Consider the following 16,039-nt stretch of genomic DNA (forward strand, 5'->3'; position numbering starts at 1 on the left):
GAAAAATAATACTAATTACAAAAAAAAAAAAAGGGGATGATTTGTTGTTCCCTTGAAAAACTCTTGCGAATTCCCCGTTTGTTTCATTTGTCCTCATCTTGCGCTGACCCGTTAGGAGCATCAGTATTCGTACGATTCCATACAGTATGTTTGTGTAGTGATGATATCTTGTTCAACGCTCGAAGGTGATGTCAATCCAGAAGAAATCGTCTTTCTCTCTGGCTTCCTTCCTGGAAAAGCTACCTGGAGACTTCTTCTCCCATACTGAGGTACGGCAATCCTTCACTGTTAAAGCCACAGCAACCCGTGGACTGTCTCAGCACCCCAGCTGTCGTCTATCCTCATTCACATTGTGTGTGTGTGTGTGTGTGTGTGTGTGTGTGTGTGTGTGTGTGTGTAACTGCTGTTTCTAGGAGGAGGCTGACGATGACAGTGACTTGTCGGACTACGGCGATGAAGCAGACGGGCGGAGAGACGCCCTGGCTGAACCCTGCTTCATGCTCATAGGAGAGATCTTTGAACTCAGAGGAAGTGAGTAGGACACGGTTGTCTCTTTTAATCACTGTTGCGTTTGCAATATTAGCGACGTTCCGTTACCGATACCAGTATTGGAAAAGCCTCCGATACCGCCTTAAATGCCGGTATCGGTAACGGCAAATGCTCGCGCTTCGATCCGATACCACGTAATTCAGCCCAGAAGAAAATCTACTTTTAAAGTAGTTTGTTTAGGTTCTTTTTTCCGTTATGACTGACAGACTGTCAAACTGGGTAATAGAAGAAAGTTCTGTGGCGTTCATTGATTGTGTTTTGGTCATGTTTCACAAAGGATTTTTACCTGAGCAAGGCCGTACAACAAAGATAGAAATCACATCACATCGATACAGGGATAGCAGTGTACAGCTGTTAAAACATAATCGGTATCGGCCGATACGAAAGTTCAGGTATCGGTATCGGGAAGGAAAAAACGGCATTGGAACATCTCTAATCAATACACAACACAAAAAAGTCTGACATGAAAGAGATTGAGTCCTATATAAAGACACTAAAATTGTCTTTTTGGGACCAAATCATAAATTCCGACTGCATCTGAGTGAATATATCTGATGTGATTCCTTCTCTTACTGTCTGTCTGTCTGCCTGCCTGCTCAGTGTTTAAGTGGGTGAGGAAGACTCTAATTGCACTAGTCCAGGTGACATTTGGACGAACGATCAACAAGTAAGTTCTGCAAGTTTGCATTTTGATTACCTATGCCTAGGCTGTCACATTTTGTAAACGTAAGGGATAACAGCTAAACTACGTTGTAGAACTGACTTTGTTCCATTTATTCACGGTGTCTCTGCTACCTTATTTGCGTAACAAGCTAACGGGCGACTTCCTATTTGTCGCTGTAGTAATGTTATTGCAGGTAACTGTCTTTAAAAGGCAACACACACACACACACACACACACACACATACACACATACATACATACATACATACGAACCCTCCCGGTTTTATTGACATATTTGGGAAGGCCTCTCCAGTGAGCATGTTGGTGTTATACTGTATAGTGCTCAAGATTCTACCTGTTATCACTCGTACTTAACTTCATGCTTTCTGTTATCTGAGGTCAGCTATGAGGATAACATCTTCTCTGCATTATTTCAGACAGATCCGGGACACGGTAAACTGGATCTTCTCTGAACAGATGTCGGTGTGTTACATCAGTGTGTTCAGGGACACCTTCTGGCCCTGCGGGAAGTTGGCGCCACACGTCAAGGTCCGAACTGACATTGAACGCAGTGAAACTAAGGAACGGGCTCAACAGAAACTACTTGACAATATCCCAGGTAGCAACCGAAACCTGTGCATTACACGCACGGTGTCAGGATTATGTCCTATCCATGAGCAAATGATATCATTTCACACGCGCAGACTACTCTTCGCACATCAGTTCTCAACAACCCGATGAGGTAGAGGCAGCTTCGAGTTTGAAACAAAACCTAGGGAGAGGCAAAGAATGGCACCTGCGTGCGTAAAACTGTTCAGCAAGCGCACAGAGCAGCCAGGACACGCGTCAGAGCGGCTTCTTTAGCGCCGGAGGGAAATACACGCTCTTCCTCTTGAAATGGAGTTTGTCCTTGCGTGAATGAATTTTGTGAAATAATTGTATTTGCTTTGGAGCATGCTTTTTTTAAGATTATTATTTGTTTGTGTGTGGCATTTTAGGCCTTTATTTGATATGACAGCTTAGACGTGAAAAAAGGAGAGAGAAGGGGGAATGACATGCATCAAAGGGCCGCAGGTCGGAACCGAGACTGCGGCCGCTGCAGCAGGGACTGAGCCTCTGTATGTGGGGCGCACGCTCTACCAGGTGATCTACCAAAAGCGCCCTGTGGAGCATGTTTTATCGCGCTTGCGAGATATGACATAATCCTGACGCCATAAACATGCCCTGTAGATCTTCAACCTATGAACATGTCTGACCTCTTTACTTTGTTTCAATATGATCTTTTATAACAGATGCACTAGCAAATTTAGTTGGCCAGCAGAATGTCCGCTACGGAATCATCAAGATCTTCAATGCCCTGCAGGAGGCTAATGCCAACAAACATCTTCTCTATGTAAGAATAATACATATTATGTCAGACAAATGTCAAGATTTCATACAGTTGATTATATCAAATGTAACTACAGCCGCAAACATAATCATTTGTCTCACCGTCTCAGGTCTTGATGGAAATGTTACTCAAGGAAGTGTGCCCTGAACTCAGCGCGGAGGTGGACAACATCTGAACACACACACACACACACACACACACACACACGCAGCGTCTTTGGATCTTTCAGGCCTATCTGTAGCTGTCCAATCATAAACTGCCAAGCCAGACTAGGCTAGGGAGATGGCCTTTTGGTTCAACCTCAGACAGAAAGCAGCTGTGTTTGGTCAGAACTGAGACACACGCTGATTCTGTCGGTAGAACTTTGCTGTGAAATGATGAAAAGCTGAGCTATGACCAGACTTAAAGGGGCTGCTGTTTGACTTTGTTGTGGTACTGATCTAAACCTGTCTGTTCTGAACAAGGAGAAATCCACCTGGAGCCTGACTTTTTCCTATTTAGGCAGCCGTCTAACTAGACGGATCACATTTATACCTGAAAGTCCACATTCACAGAAGAACAAATTGTATTTTTGACATTATGTGACTCACGTGTACAGTTTTTTTTTTTTTGTTATTTCAATAGCACTGAAACCTCAGATCTGTACCACAACAAACCTTTAGTTCCTGTGTAAATTATGGCGGTATATACATTACAAGGCAGAGTAACAATTTGTGAAAGGAAACAACTTGACTGTTTGGTCATCAGTTTATCTAAAGACCTTGATTTAAATGCAGCAAAGACAGTTGAAGTTCAGATTTCCTGTCACCCTCTGAAGGCAACCAGTGTGTCATTGCCCACAGAGCTGTGAACATTCCTCCTACACACAACCTGAGCAACAACACTTGTGTTCTGTGATTCTCGTTAAGGCTTATAATTGTGCAATATAATGTCATGTAAAAGTTATTGTGATGATTTTATTTATGATTATTATTGATAGATTTTATTTTTACCACAAATTGTTTAGAGAGCGTTTGTATAAGCAATAAACTGCAAACAAAAAGTGGATGTGGCATTTTTGTTTTCTTAAAATGGTCTTTGAAACTACAAGATTTGCTAGAATTACATATCCATTAAATATCTTGTGAATATAAAATATCAATATTGACACAGATTTTCCACTGAATCAGCTTCCTGAAGCAGAAGACTGCAGCCTAGTTCTAGGGCTGAATCCTTTTTATTTATTTTTTTAAAAGGCCATCCCCAGCATTCTTCATATTTTAATTGAACCCTCCCTTGACTTCGATTTGTTTTAAATATTTATATATTTATTTTTTGTAACTATTAGATTTTTTTTCCTCTCTCACAAGTGATACATTAAATAAAATATAAATCTACAATGGGGAATATCTTTGATTATTTTTTAGGTTTTACAAGTCTCACAAGTGATTGATGAAAAAGACCTTACTTTGCTCTCCCAAGAAGTTTAGACTACCCCCACTTTTCTGAAAAAAAATCTAACGTAAAATAAATTATTTATTTAAATTATTCGTCAAGGCTGCTGTACGTCGTCTGTAAGAGGTGCCACAGACTCTTGAAGAGGTTATGGAAACTCATCAAGGACATTGGAGAGGGGGGGGGAAAGTGGCACAGCAGTTGCGACACGCAGAGGGCGTCTGGATTCTGAAGGAGGAGAGCTCAAGCTCCATCGAGCAGTTAAGAGTCATCTTGCTCCTCAGTGTCGAGGGCAAAATATTCTTTAGTATTCTTGCCCGACGCCTGACGGGAGTTCCGTCTGAGGAACGCGTACATCGACACCTCTGTGCAGAAGTGGGGAGTCCCAAAGATGCCAGGATGCGTCGAGCATACAGGAGTTGTCACCCAGCTGTTACGTGAGGCACGTGAAGGCAAAGGGAATCTCGCCAACCCCTACTGGTAAATCCTGCATAGGCTGGTGGAAACCTCACTTGACCGATACCACTTTCCAGACAAGATCAAGAACCTCATACTGGACTATTACAATTCTTTCACTTTGAGAGTCACCTCTGGAGAGGAAACATGCATTTTATCAGCTTGAGAAGGGCATTATGACTGGATGCACTATTTCCGTGATGTTGTTTGCCTTGGCGATGAATATGCTGGTGAAGTCAGCAGAGGTGGAGTGCAGAGGCCCACTCACCAAGTCAGGCATACGGCAGGCCCCCATCAGAGCATTTATCTGACGGTGACCACATCGGTTCCGGGGTGCAGATGGATCCTCCAAGGGCTCGAGCAGCTCATCAACTGGGCCCGGATGGACTTAAAGCCAGTCAAGTCAAAAGCCAGTCAAGAGTCTGGGCAAGATCTACGACTGCACCCTGAAGGACACCGCAGCACTCCAGACAACCACCAACCAGTTGGATACCTGGCTGACGGCTGTGGACAAGCCAGGACTGCCAGGTAAATATAAAGCCTGGATCTACCAGCACGGCATCCTGCCCCGACTGCTCTGGCCAATTACCATCGTTGAATGCTTCGAGAGGAAAGTCAGCTGTTCCCTGCGGAAGTGGATAGTCGAAGCCTCAGTGACATTGCCTTGTACGGGAGGAAGAACAAGCTGAAACTGTCCTTCAGCAGTCTGATGGAAGAGTTTACGGTAACCCGAGCAAGAGAGGTGCTACTGTACAGAGACTCCAGTGACATTAAGGTCTCCTTGGCAGGCATAGAGGTCAGAACCGGCAGAAAGTGGAAGGCCGAAGACACAGTGAGCTGGTGGGGGCAGTGGCATCTGGACGGGCAGGACTCGGGAGCAATCCAAGACCTCGCTTCAACAAGGCCCAGGGAAAGGAAAGGCGGATCCAAGATGAGGTATGAGCTGGAGTGGAAGAAGCCTGCTGCAGTAGGACAGTAGGGATGCGGCAGCAGGGGGCATGGACCCGATGGGAGCAGGCGGCAGACTGGAAGATACCATGGACAGAATTGTTTAAGTCTGAGCCACACCAGACAGATTCCTGGTTCAGTCTGTCTATGACGTCCTCCCCAGTCCAGTCCATCCAACCTCTTAAGCTGGGGCTTGGCAGACACACCACTGTGCCCACTCTGCCAGAGAGGAGGTTCATTGGAGCACATATTGAGCTGTTGCCCAAGAGCACTGGGAGATGGGCACTACCGTTGGCGCCACGACCAAGTGCTGAGGGTCATTGCAGAGGTCATCAGCACCGGGGTCGCTTGCAGTAGACACCAGCAACCGGCAAGACAGAACATCGCCTTTGTTAAAGCCGGGGAGAAGCCACACCAGCGCCTGAATCAATCAGGGGGGCTGCTCGCAACAGCACGGGACTGGCAGCTGAAGGTCGACCTAGGGAGACAGCTCAAATTCCCAGAAAACGTCGCAGTGACCACGCTCAGTCCAGACAATGTCCTGGTGTCCGAAACAACAAGGCAAGTGGTCCTGCTGGAGTTGACTGTTCATGGATGGAGGAGGCTTTTGAGAGGAAGAGGGACAAGTACGAGGAGCTGGCAGACGAATGCCGAAGCAGGTGGTGGAGGACCCAGTGCAATCCCATCGAGGTCGGGTACAGAGGATTCGTTGGCCAGTCACTCATCAGGGCCCTCAAGATGCTTGGCGTGAAGGGACTGCACATCAGAAAAGCCGTCAAGAACATCATGGAAGCCGCCGAAAAGGTGTCAAGATGGCTGTGGATCATGCGGGGCAATCCGTGGATCATACAAGCTCATCGCCTGGGCGAGGGTGTACGATGTTGTGAGACCCGAAACACCCAATGAACCCAGGATACATCACTGATGATGTGTCTGAGTTGCACCAGAGGTGTATGTTAAGAACTAAGTTTTTGAAACACACACACACACACACACACACACACACACACACACACACACACACAACAGAATAGTGTGTTTGCAAAAGGCTTTGACAGGTTGTTCAAAGGACATGAATGCAACATGTGTTCCCCAAAAGTGGATGGGGTCTGGGGGGGGAAATGGGCGTGAGCATTGGTGCAGCTCTCAGTAAACTGAGCTGAGGTGCCACACAGCTGAGCCACGACATGTCAAGTTAGAGAAAGTAAAGACAGGAAGTATATCACTTTGCCTTCAAAGTAAGAGCATACAATGTGTCGTTAAAAGATTGGGCTTTACAGAACAACATTCCTGGGTAAATTCCATTAACCACAGCAACACATTAAGCAACTAAAGATCTGCGGCAGATAATTTCTAACTTTCAAATAGTGGTGTAATTTTGCAAATGCAAGTGAGCTGCTCTTGTGACCTGCTTTGGTTGTCTATTCCGCCAGGTAGGAAATTTCAATTGCATGAGACGTGTATCAGTGTGTTAAATGCTTTAGAACCATATTAGAGTCAAAAAGAATAACTATACCCAAGTGAAAAATGACATCCTTGCCTATATAGATGCGTACTTTATAACTTTGTGGTAATTTAATTAACACAGCAATGGGGCAACAAAGTTTTAGCAAAGTAGTACTGATGTAGGGATGGGAATGGAATCATAAGGTAGGTTGTCATATGATCGTATCATGACACAGTATTGCCCATGTACATGTCACAATGAAGGTGTAAATGCAATAAGCGACATATTTATGATCTATAATATATATATATATATATATATATATATATATTCCTGTTTGCACATAGCTTCCCTGTCAAACAAATATATTTTTTCATTTAAAAAATCTAAATATCAGATCGGGAGATTAGAAGACTGTTGATCCCTCGCTCTCTCATATCAATTCAATTCCAATTGCTTTATTGGCATGCATGTCAGAAATAACAACATTGCCAAAGCACAAAGCAAAACAAACATGAAAAGCACATTAAGTAGAGGACTATGAGGCACGCCAAACGCTTTCAGAGTTTCAGAATTGCATAACCAGCTGAGATATAACAATATCAATGGTGGGCCCAAGGGGACAGTGCAGCTGGATTTCTCACATGGGGTTTTACTTTGACATTTAAAAACCGGAAGTAACGTTAGCTAGTGCTCTATTATGAGAGACTTGCTTGTGATGTTGGGCTCAAAGCAGACGACCAAGCTGCCGCCAACATTTGCCAGCTAGCAAACATTGCCTTATCCGGCGGTAACGTCATATTCAAACATCGTTCAATGGTAGGTTTTGTTTAGTACTAACGAGAATAACATTTACCTTAGAAAGCGAACGCTAGCTGGACGAGGAGCTGACGTTAGTCATTAGCTGAGGTTAGCTTTCCAAATTTTTGCGTCGTTCTTATTGGCTTTACTTTGGGTTTGCCTTTCCATTGGTTAAAGCTAACAAGCTAACTAACGTAAGGTAACGTTATAGGTTACTTTAAACTAACAAAATAACCTTTATTCCATACAACGTGGTAAACGTATTAACGTTAGTCTTTTTATACTACTAATAATTGTATAGTTGTGTTTATGACGATAGCCGCTAAGCTAATACCGTTAAGAGGGTAAATGTTATTTGGGAATCTGACGCTATCGTGTTCATTGTGGTTGCCTGACAACGAAAAATTAAAGAGACAGTAATGTTACCGACTTGCCCTTCAGGTGCATGTGACCACTATTTCGCCCACTAAAAACAAACTTTAATGGCACATAAGACAGTGTTGAAAGGGTTAGGCTAGCTAGAAAACTAATATAACGTAGTTAAATCAATAGCTGTAGTCTTTGGATTTGAACCCTGTATACATTTGGTCCGCCATAGCACATAGTTAAAACCCCTCTTTTCAAATGGTTGTTAGGCCTATTAAATGGGGATGGGCGATAGGGAGAAAATCAGATATCAGGATATTCTTGACCAAATACCTCGATATTGCAGCGATATTCTAGGGTTAACAATCGGTGCTTTAACAAAATATCTTCACACTTAGATTTTAGATAACTAATCATCAGTAATGTGGACATAATGTCTAAGTGGGCAAATAACAGAACAGCTAGAACAGTCTGGTAAGTTCAGAAAAGTACATCACTCTACTGTAATGCAGCCTTTAAAACCAGTAAAAGACAACACTTATGTCATATTACGATATCCAAAATCTAAGACGATATCTAGTCTGATATCAGAATATCGATATAATATTAATATATTGCCCAGCCCTACTATTCAGTATTAGTTGTTATCTTCACTAATTAAAAGTGTCAATTTTGAGTTTTTGTAATTTTTCAGGGTTTTATGCGTTATTTTTATGCCGAACGCTGCATTTTTTTGTTCTCAGTTGGGTTGTATGACTTTGCCAAAAGGAGATGGATGACGAGCTGGAGAACTTCATCAGGGAGCGGAAGGCGAGAATGGCTGAGGATATAGCCAGTTTAGAACAAGACCCTCCTTACATGGAAATAAAGGTGTGTTGGAATGATGGCTTAGGTTATAAATTGATCTGCAATAAATAACCACTTTTTATATATATATATATATATATATATATATATATATATATATATATATATATATATATATACACACACACACACACACACTACCGATCAAAAGTTTGGGGTCACTTAGAACAGAATACCAGCTGAGATCAGTTGCATTGATTTTTTTTAACCAGGGCAGCAGTTTTCAGATTACATTATGTGTTTACATAATTCCAAAAGGGTTCTCCAGTGTTTTCTCAGTTAGCCTTTTAAAATAATATCAGATTAGTAAACAGAATGTGCCTTTGGAACATTGGATGAATGGTTGCTGATAATGGGCAATGTAGATATTGCATTAAAGATCAGCCACGTCTTTCTAAAACAGTCGAGAACCCTTTTGCAATGATGTAAACACATAATGTAATCTGAAAACTGCTGCGCTGATTAAAAAAACAATGCAACTGATCTCAGCTGGTATTCTGTCTGGAATGGAGTGGATTATATTCATTTGTTAAATTTCGGATGCATATTGAATTTGGTTTAATCCCCCCTAAGGTGCATCCTGTGATGAACACAACATGGTAAAAGTAAATAAAACAGGGTACCAGCAGAGTCTTAAATATGATATTCGAAAAAGAAGGTCTTAAAAGTCCTTAATTTCTGTAGAAATAGTCTTACATTTCGCTCACAAAGGTCTAACACATGTAACGTCCTTTCATAAGATTAATAACTCCTTCATTGTTTTCGTCGCAAAGCATGGATGTATGGAGTACTACGATAAAATGTTGTATTAAGTTCAAGTACTTGGTAAACAATTATTTTTATAGCCTAAAATCCTTTCTGATATATATATATATATATATATATCCTACAAATTTGTTTTAGTATGTTCATGAAGTTGGTTTTAAATTTCGTTCTAAGGTCTTAAAAAAAGTCTTAAATTAAACCTTGGGCTACCTTGATTAAAAAGTACATACGGCTTCAATCACTTCATTTCATGGGGATGCAAAAGTTTTTAATTGTAAATGATGGAAAGTATTTTAGTATTTGTTTGGAAACGTAAAGTTATGAACGGAGCACGGGGACGACCTATTTACCGCCATCTTATTGCGGATATCTTTTAATGCGTGACTTCAGACCAAGTCCACACAAACATGGTTGATGCATACAAAGCTGCTCCCCTCCCCCATCTAGGACACTCAGATCACCTCTCATTGTTTCTACTGCCCAAGTATTCAGCACTCATATCAAACGTGTGAAACCAACAGTAAGGACAGTCAAAGTGAGGCCAGAAGGAGCTGACACGGACATTGATTCATATGCCTCCTCCGTTCTGGACTGTATCAACTCGAGCATAAACAGTGTCACCACCCTCGAACGGATTACTACTTTCCCTAATCAGAAGCCATGGACGAACAGTGAGGTCAGACTCCTGCTGAAGGCACGAGACATCGCATTCAGATCACACCTCCTTGCCTGATGAGCTGAACCACTTCTATGGCCACTTTGATGGGGACATCAAGGCTGTGGTCTCTGCAGATCACCAGCCCCTCACACTCTCCACCACCTGTGTGTGTGTGTGTGTGTGTGTGTGTGTGTGTGTGTGGCACTGAGCAGGACTAATGGAGGAGACACACCAGCCCGATAATCGGACCGTCCGGCGAGGTCGGCGACTCGAGTCTGTTCGGTGTGTCCCCTTCATTTGGGCCGACCCAACATGTTCAGTCTGGAGACAGGGCAGCCGGGACTCGCCCGGAAATGGGGAGCGGATGAGCCGCTCAAAATCTGTTAAACTGACCTTTTGTTGATCTGAAATGAAGACAGATTCAGAAACTGCAAGGCCTATTTCTCGCTTAAAATGTTTTCAGAAACACGTTTCTGTGAACTATTTTTGTACGATATGAGATCGTATTCTGAACAAGCCGCCATGAGTGTGTCAGGGCCTTAAGGCTGCTGGTCCTGATGGTAGCCCTGGACGCGTACTCAGGGCCTGTGCTGTGCAGTTGACTGAGGTTTGGACTGACATATTTAATCTGTCACTAGCCCAGGCAGCTGTCCCCGCGTGCTTTAAAACCACCTCCATCGTGCCGGTGCCAAAACACTCCACTGCAACAAGCCTTAAAGGAACACGCCGACTTATTGGGACTTTAGCTTATTCACCGTAACCCCCAGAGTTAGATAAGTCCATACGTACCCTTCTCATCTCCGTGCGTGTTGTAACTCTGTCTGACGCCCCCACCGGTAGCCTCGCTTAGCACAGATCCTGGAGGTAACCGGCTCCATCTAGCCTACTGCTCCCAATAAGTGACAAAATAACGCCAACATGTTCCTATTTACATGTTGTGATTTGTATAGTCGCAGCGCGTACAAATAACTACCTCACATGAGACACGGGCATCTTCTAACCGTGTACATACTGGGAACTATATTCTCAGAAAGGCGCAGCACTGCTACTCTCTGCTCCTCACCACGGCGCTTCTCAGGTGCTGCGAGCAAATCACTCCGCCCAAGTAGCAGAAGTAGCAGTGCTTCGCCTTTCTTACACCGTACTATATTTCTTGTCCTGTCTATACTTTATCACATTGCACTGTTCTGCTCTTTTTGCACTTCTGGTTGGACGCAAACCGCATTTCGTTGTCTTTGTACTTGTACTCTGCACAATGAGAAAGTTGAATCTAATCTAATCCTCCTATTTTTGACTGACAGGCAAAACCCCACAGAGCCTATGGGTCCACCGTTAAGGAGAACATCCCTCCCAAGTCTATAGCTCAGGGCAAAGGTACAGTTCATAACCACTTTCCCCCTCCTTTAAACTCTTGATGATTGTTTTCAAAAAAAGTTGATCCTAATAGTCTATCGTTAACAGTAGCCCACAATGTGTCTTGTCGTCATGTGAGCTATGTTTGTCAGAGTAGATATGTTGTTTCTTTTAAAGTGGTAGTTGTCTTGTTTGACTTGTTTTGGCACGAAGCTCTTCCCCTCGTGTCTCTATTAAAAATTGATGGATGCGTTTTTGTCAGAGGAGAGTTGCACTGTGGGTCTACCGCTCGGCGTCGAATACGAGAGGAAGAAACAGAGGCTGCAGCACGAGCTCCGGATGGACTACAGGCGCTACATGGCTCAGGTGACTGTCGCACACTTACCTGTTTACTCGTGCGTGTTTTAGGGATGCACCGAATCCAGATTTTTAGGGTTCAGCCGAATCCACTGGTTAAGATTCGGCCGAATCCAAAACCAAATGCCGAATCCTACTCCCATCCTCAGTCCATAAAGACAGTAAACGCATTAATGAAGTAAAAAAAGGTCCACAGCCTCTAAAATAGTTAAATGTAACAACTTAATGTTGAATTCACGCGCTCTTTTCACATCGTAGGAAAGCACGTCGCTATCGCCAGATGAGTGTCAATTTTGTTTGGCAAATTTTCGCTAACCAGTGTACGATGAAGGCATGTTGGGGGGGGGGGTGAAATTAGAAAGTAGCTAACGTTAGCTAACGAGCAGCAGCCGGCCGTTCAGTCACTCCGCTCCCGCTGTAGGGAGCCTCATGTTGCCGAGAGAACAGCTGAGAGCCCGGTAGAGGCACTGTCTGGTTAACGCCAGTTTTTAGCTGCGACTGTCCTTCCTTTGCCGTACCCGAAGTTGCTGCATTTTGGCTGCTGTCTGTGGATTCCTTCATGCGCGGCTTGTATTCTTTCGGGTGTTTCGTGCGCAGGTGTTTTGGCAGCGGCGATGCCGCGTGTTGTTTGGGGTCCTTCTTTTGGCTGGGGGGTGCTGCCGGGCGGCGTTTTTTTTTTTTTTTGCTCACGAGTTACATTTTCACTTGTAAACACCTTCCCGTGTAGTGCAAGTAGGGTTCGATTCGGTGGAAACAAATTCCAAGGTTCGGCAGAAACCGATCCCCGTCAAAAAGCCCAATATTCGGCCGAATCCTGGAGTCGGTGCATCCCTAGTGTGTTTGGCTGTTGCAGACATGCTGGAAGCTCAGTTCAGGCTTTGTTCTACATCTGTCAATGTTTTCTAATATGTTCTAGTTTTAAATTTAGCTCACTTTTACTATAAAGCTGCGTTTCCATCATACACTTTGGGCATAGTACCTTAAAGTGCCCATATTATGAAAAAAACACTTTCTGGGATTTGGGGTGTTCTTTTGTGTCTCACACGCATACAAACTTTGTAAAAAAAAAAAAAACATCCATGCTGTTTTGAGTGAGATACGGTTTCTGAATGTGTCCTGCCTTCAGTCTCCGGGTGAGCTGGTCAAAATCGGCACGGCTTGTGACGTCACAAGCCGAAACGAGCTGGCTAACCGCAACCGTTAGCTCGTAGCGTTAGCATGCTACCTCGTTCTCAATAGCAAAGCACTGCTACAACACACACAAATTCACCATAATCTACAAAAGAACTACTTACATGTGCGCCCTCATTTAGAAGTCTCCCAGCTAATCCTGCCTTGTAACTGACCGAAGTTGGAGAAACAGCCTTTCTTTTACTGTCTATGGAGCTAGCTAGCTGACATGATCTACATCTGAGCTACTGCGCATGTGCGAGTGCAATCAAAGATAGTACCGAAGAAGAAAAGAGGTCTCACTCTGTAGCTAAAACAGAGACCAGCTGAAAAGAGGATCTGCAGCAGTGAGAGAGAGCGGTGCAGTACAACAAAAATATGGTGTTTTTTGAAAATTAAACCATGTAAACCTGTTCTGGTACAACCTTATTAATACAATTATGAACCTGAAAAGCATAATATGGGAGCTTTAAGAACCGTAGGGAACTCGTACAGACACGTCCCTAACACTAGATCAGTTTTGTCTTTCCACCTCTTAAAAAGTCTTACGTTTCTAAATCTTAGGCCTTAAAAAGTTTAAAATTCGCTGCAGTATTGTATTCTAGGTCTTTATTTTCCTACATCCATGTAGCGCTCTACTCTAATAACCTCTAATGCTCATTGAAATGCGCTTTAGGATGTTTTTATATTCTGGGGTGGTGGTGTTCTTTCTTTAGCTAGTCCAAATATTTACTCACTATATTACGACTACAAATGAGACCAACACGCAACTTATATCGCAGCCAATCACATTTCGTGTTATTGGCGCAAGTCTCTTTCGGATTGTGCCACGGATTTCATTCTTCAGCTATGGGGAAGTGCACGTTTAGCAATACTTGGCTCAAAAAAAAAAAAAAAAAATCTGAATTTAGGGCTTGGTTAAAGCCAGTTGCTAACGAGGTATTTGAAGCCTACTGCTTCTTATGCAAGAAAGGAATGAAACCGGTAACGTTGGGTGTACAGGAGCTGTAGTCTCTCATGCAAAGAGTGAGAAACATCTACCCCCATCAGCCAGTTAGCTCTGCCGAGTATCTGGCGGCTCCAGCCACGGCCCCAGCTCTACCTCCACACTGCCTAGGCCAGACCCACACAACAGCTCCGTTTTAATGTTGTGATATAGGTCTTAAATTCCATTCATAATGGTCTTAAAAAAAGTCTTAAAACTGACTTTATGAAACCTGAAGAAACCCTGACAGTACTCTTAAATGTAGGCGGGGTTGTTACCGGATGGTAAGAGCTGTGGACAGCCATGTGCTGAAAAACCTTTTTATTCCTCAGTGCTCCATCCATCTCTTGCTGTATTTTCAATTCAAATCACTTTATTCATCCTTAGGGGGCCAATTAAATGACACAAAGAGCAGCATATTCCACCACATACAGTACATCATCAGTAGAATAAATAAATAGTAGTGTATATAAAAAGAAGGAAGGGGGATGGGATGAGTGCATCAGTCATCAGTCTACGACTGTAGTGTTGTAGTGCAGTCCAAAGATTTGGGGAGATAGTGGGGAGTTTAGGAGCTGGACAGCCCTGGGGACAAAGGTCCCCTTCCTCCTCTGGGTCTTACAGCCTTGACAGCGGAGTCTGCGCCTTGAGGGGAGCCACTCAAACATCGAAAACATGGCATGTGATGGATCACGAAGGAGTATTTCCTCTTCACCGACGGGACAGAGGAACGTCTGCACCAATTGCCGACAGCTGTGTTTCTAGCTCCGCCTTTTTAGTATCGGACCAGTGTGCTAGGTACCTCAGCAGAGGGGTAACGAAGAAACGGGACGGAATGGAGCGGTTCTATTGGTACCGTCCGCAACCTTTTTGACAATGCAAACGCAAAAATAACCGTTCTATTGTGCAACAAACTGCACCGAACCGGACTGCTTGGTGGAAACGATGCTTAACGTAGATATCACTTCCCCAGAGTGTTACAAGAGCTGAAACACAGACCTGTGCTGTGATCCAGACCCCTCCAAATGAGGTCATGAAATGCAGAAACCTTTTTTTCTTTCAGTACTTTAGGACACAATGGGTGTATCCTCAGAAGCTCTCAGTATCCCATGATCCCTGCAGTGTTCAGGTATCCTCAGCAATGTTTACAGACTGAAAATATCACAGGACCAAGTTGTGTTACCAGGCGTTTGACTTCAAGTGGGCATCTACTGCATGATGTCATTTAATATGGAAACCTGGCATCAACTCCTCTCCCTGTTCTGGATATGCTGTTAATCACAAAGTGTCACGGAATAAAAATACAGTATAGAAACACAATATATTTACAATTGTTTTTAGCTTTAGATTTCAGCGTTAGCTTGATCCTCAGGTCAGCACCGTTTTTTTTTTTTTTTTGTTGAATCTGTTGTAGGAAGGGTAAAATTCACAATGTTGAAATCATAATAGTAGCATTTTATGTTACAGAAAAAGCACTTTGACCATGCAGAGCTGGGACCATTAATTCACCTCAATAACAGGAAATCTATCAAGGTAAATGTGTCTCTTTTAATGACTTCATGATGTCAGGTGATTTGAAAATCATGTCTTTGACTGGACAGGGTAATTATGTTTTTACACAAATCTGACTCTGTTGCTGACATATCACACATTTAACTATAAACCATGACTGTTTTACTAGCAAATTCTTTTTATTTTTATTAACAAAGATAACTGAGCGTCCTCCTTATTACTGGATGGCTGCCAAAATCTACGGAAGAGCAATTTGAACAGAGTAGGTGAAGCCGAAACCTTGTGCAAACTTTCCCCTCCATTCTTCATAGATAAAG

General features: G+C 43.3%; 2 protein-coding genes and 1 pseudogene across 5 annotated transcripts in view; all 3 read left to right on the forward strand.

Annotated features, from left to right (window-relative positions):
- The window catches only part of snx25 (sorting nexin 25), a 24,355-nt gene extending 20,707 nt beyond the window's left edge, over positions 1-3,648 (forward strand). Inside the window, exons 17-22 of the mRNA XM_078261094.1 lie at positions 186-269; positions 414-531; positions 1,150-1,216; positions 1,651-1,832; positions 2,506-2,606; positions 2,713-3,648. Coding sequence (XP_078117220.1) covers positions 186-269; positions 414-531; positions 1,150-1,216; positions 1,651-1,832; positions 2,506-2,606; positions 2,713-2,778 — 618 coding nt within the window. The 3' untranslated portion in view covers positions 2,779-3,648. The remainder of the gene's footprint in view (positions 1-185; positions 270-413; positions 532-1,149; positions 1,217-1,650; positions 1,833-2,505; positions 2,607-2,712) is intronic.
- On the forward strand, positions 2,886-7,779 carry LOC144524276 (uncharacterized; annotated as a pseudogene).
- The window catches only part of LOC144524673 (centrosome and spindle pole associated protein 1-like), a 33,534-nt gene continuing 25,093 nt past the window's right edge, over positions 7,599-16,039 (forward strand). For all 4 annotated transcript variants that reach the window (XM_078261095.1, XM_078261097.1, XM_078261098.1 and 1 more), the window contains exons 1-5: positions 7,599-7,707; positions 8,799-8,925; positions 11,647-11,719; positions 11,961-12,064; positions 15,678-15,743. In XM_078261095.1, the coding sequence (XP_078117221.1) occupies positions 8,827-8,925; positions 11,647-11,719; positions 11,961-12,064; positions 15,678-15,743 (342 nt within the window). In that variant the 5' untranslated portion in view covers positions 7,599-7,707; positions 8,799-8,826. The remainder of the gene's footprint in view (positions 7,708-8,798; positions 8,926-11,646; positions 11,720-11,960; positions 12,065-15,677; positions 15,744-16,039) is intronic.

The sequence above is a fragment of the Sander vitreus genome, chromosome 10, assembly GCF_031162955.1.
Source record: "Sander vitreus isolate 19-12246 chromosome 10, sanVit1, whole genome shotgun sequence".
Lineage (NCBI taxonomy): Eukaryota > Metazoa > Chordata > Actinopteri > Perciformes > Percidae > Sander > Sander vitreus.